General features: G+C 67.7%; 1 protein-coding gene across 1 annotated transcript; it reads left to right on the top strand.

Moving 5' to 3' along the window:
• Window positions 1-27: 27 nt before the first annotated feature.
• On the top strand, window positions 28-510 carry LOC103083793 (gamma-crystallin F-like; the record flags this gene model as incomplete). Its single annotated transcript, XM_007464203.1, has 2 exons — window positions 28-125; window positions 206-510. Coding segments are annotated over exons 1-2 (314 nt in total), but the record flags the coding sequence as incomplete, so codon positions are not given.
• Window positions 511-564: the final 54 nt, after the last annotated feature.

Raw genomic sequence — 564 nt, 5'->3', positions numbered from 1 at the left:
CCTCCTCACCCGGGGGCCCCTTTTGTGTCGTTCCTGCCAACGCAGCAGCCCTCTTGCTATATAGACCCGCGCGCCCGCCCCACCGCACTGAACTCGCATCCCCGCATCCAGCAGCCATGGGGAAGGTGAGCCCCGCGCCGGCGGGAGGGGCCCGCGGCAGGGCTGGAGGCCAGGCCGCTGAGCCCTGTCCTTCCCTTCCCTGCAGATTACCTTCTACGAGGACCGGGGCTTCCAGGGCCGCCACTACGAGTGCAGCAGCGACCACTCCAACCTGCAGCCCTGCTTCGGCCGCTGCAACTCCATCCGGGTGGACAGCGGCTGCTGGATGCTCTACGAGCAGCCCAACTACCAGGGCCCCCAGTACTTCCTGCGGCGCGGCGACTACCCCGACTACCAGCAGTGGATGGGCCTCAACGACTCCGTCCGCTCCTGCCGCCTCATCCCCCACGTGAGTCCGGTTCCCCTGGGCCTGCCGTGCCCTCGGGTCACACCAGTGCTCCAGACACAGAGGTCAGGCTGCAGGGCGGTGGCCTTCTTTTGCTGGCCCTAACCGGGTTCTCTTTC

The sequence above is a fragment of the Lipotes vexillifer genome, unplaced genomic scaffold (genome assembly GCF_000442215.2).
Source record: "Lipotes vexillifer unplaced genomic scaffold, Lipotes_vexillifer_v1.1 C26192385, whole genome shotgun sequence".
In the NCBI taxonomy this organism is placed as follows: Eukaryota; Metazoa; Chordata; class Mammalia; order Artiodactyla; family Lipotidae; genus Lipotes; species Lipotes vexillifer.
The sequence above is the reverse complement of the archived record's forward strand: the minus strand, read 5'-3'. Positions and strand labels throughout refer to the sequence as shown.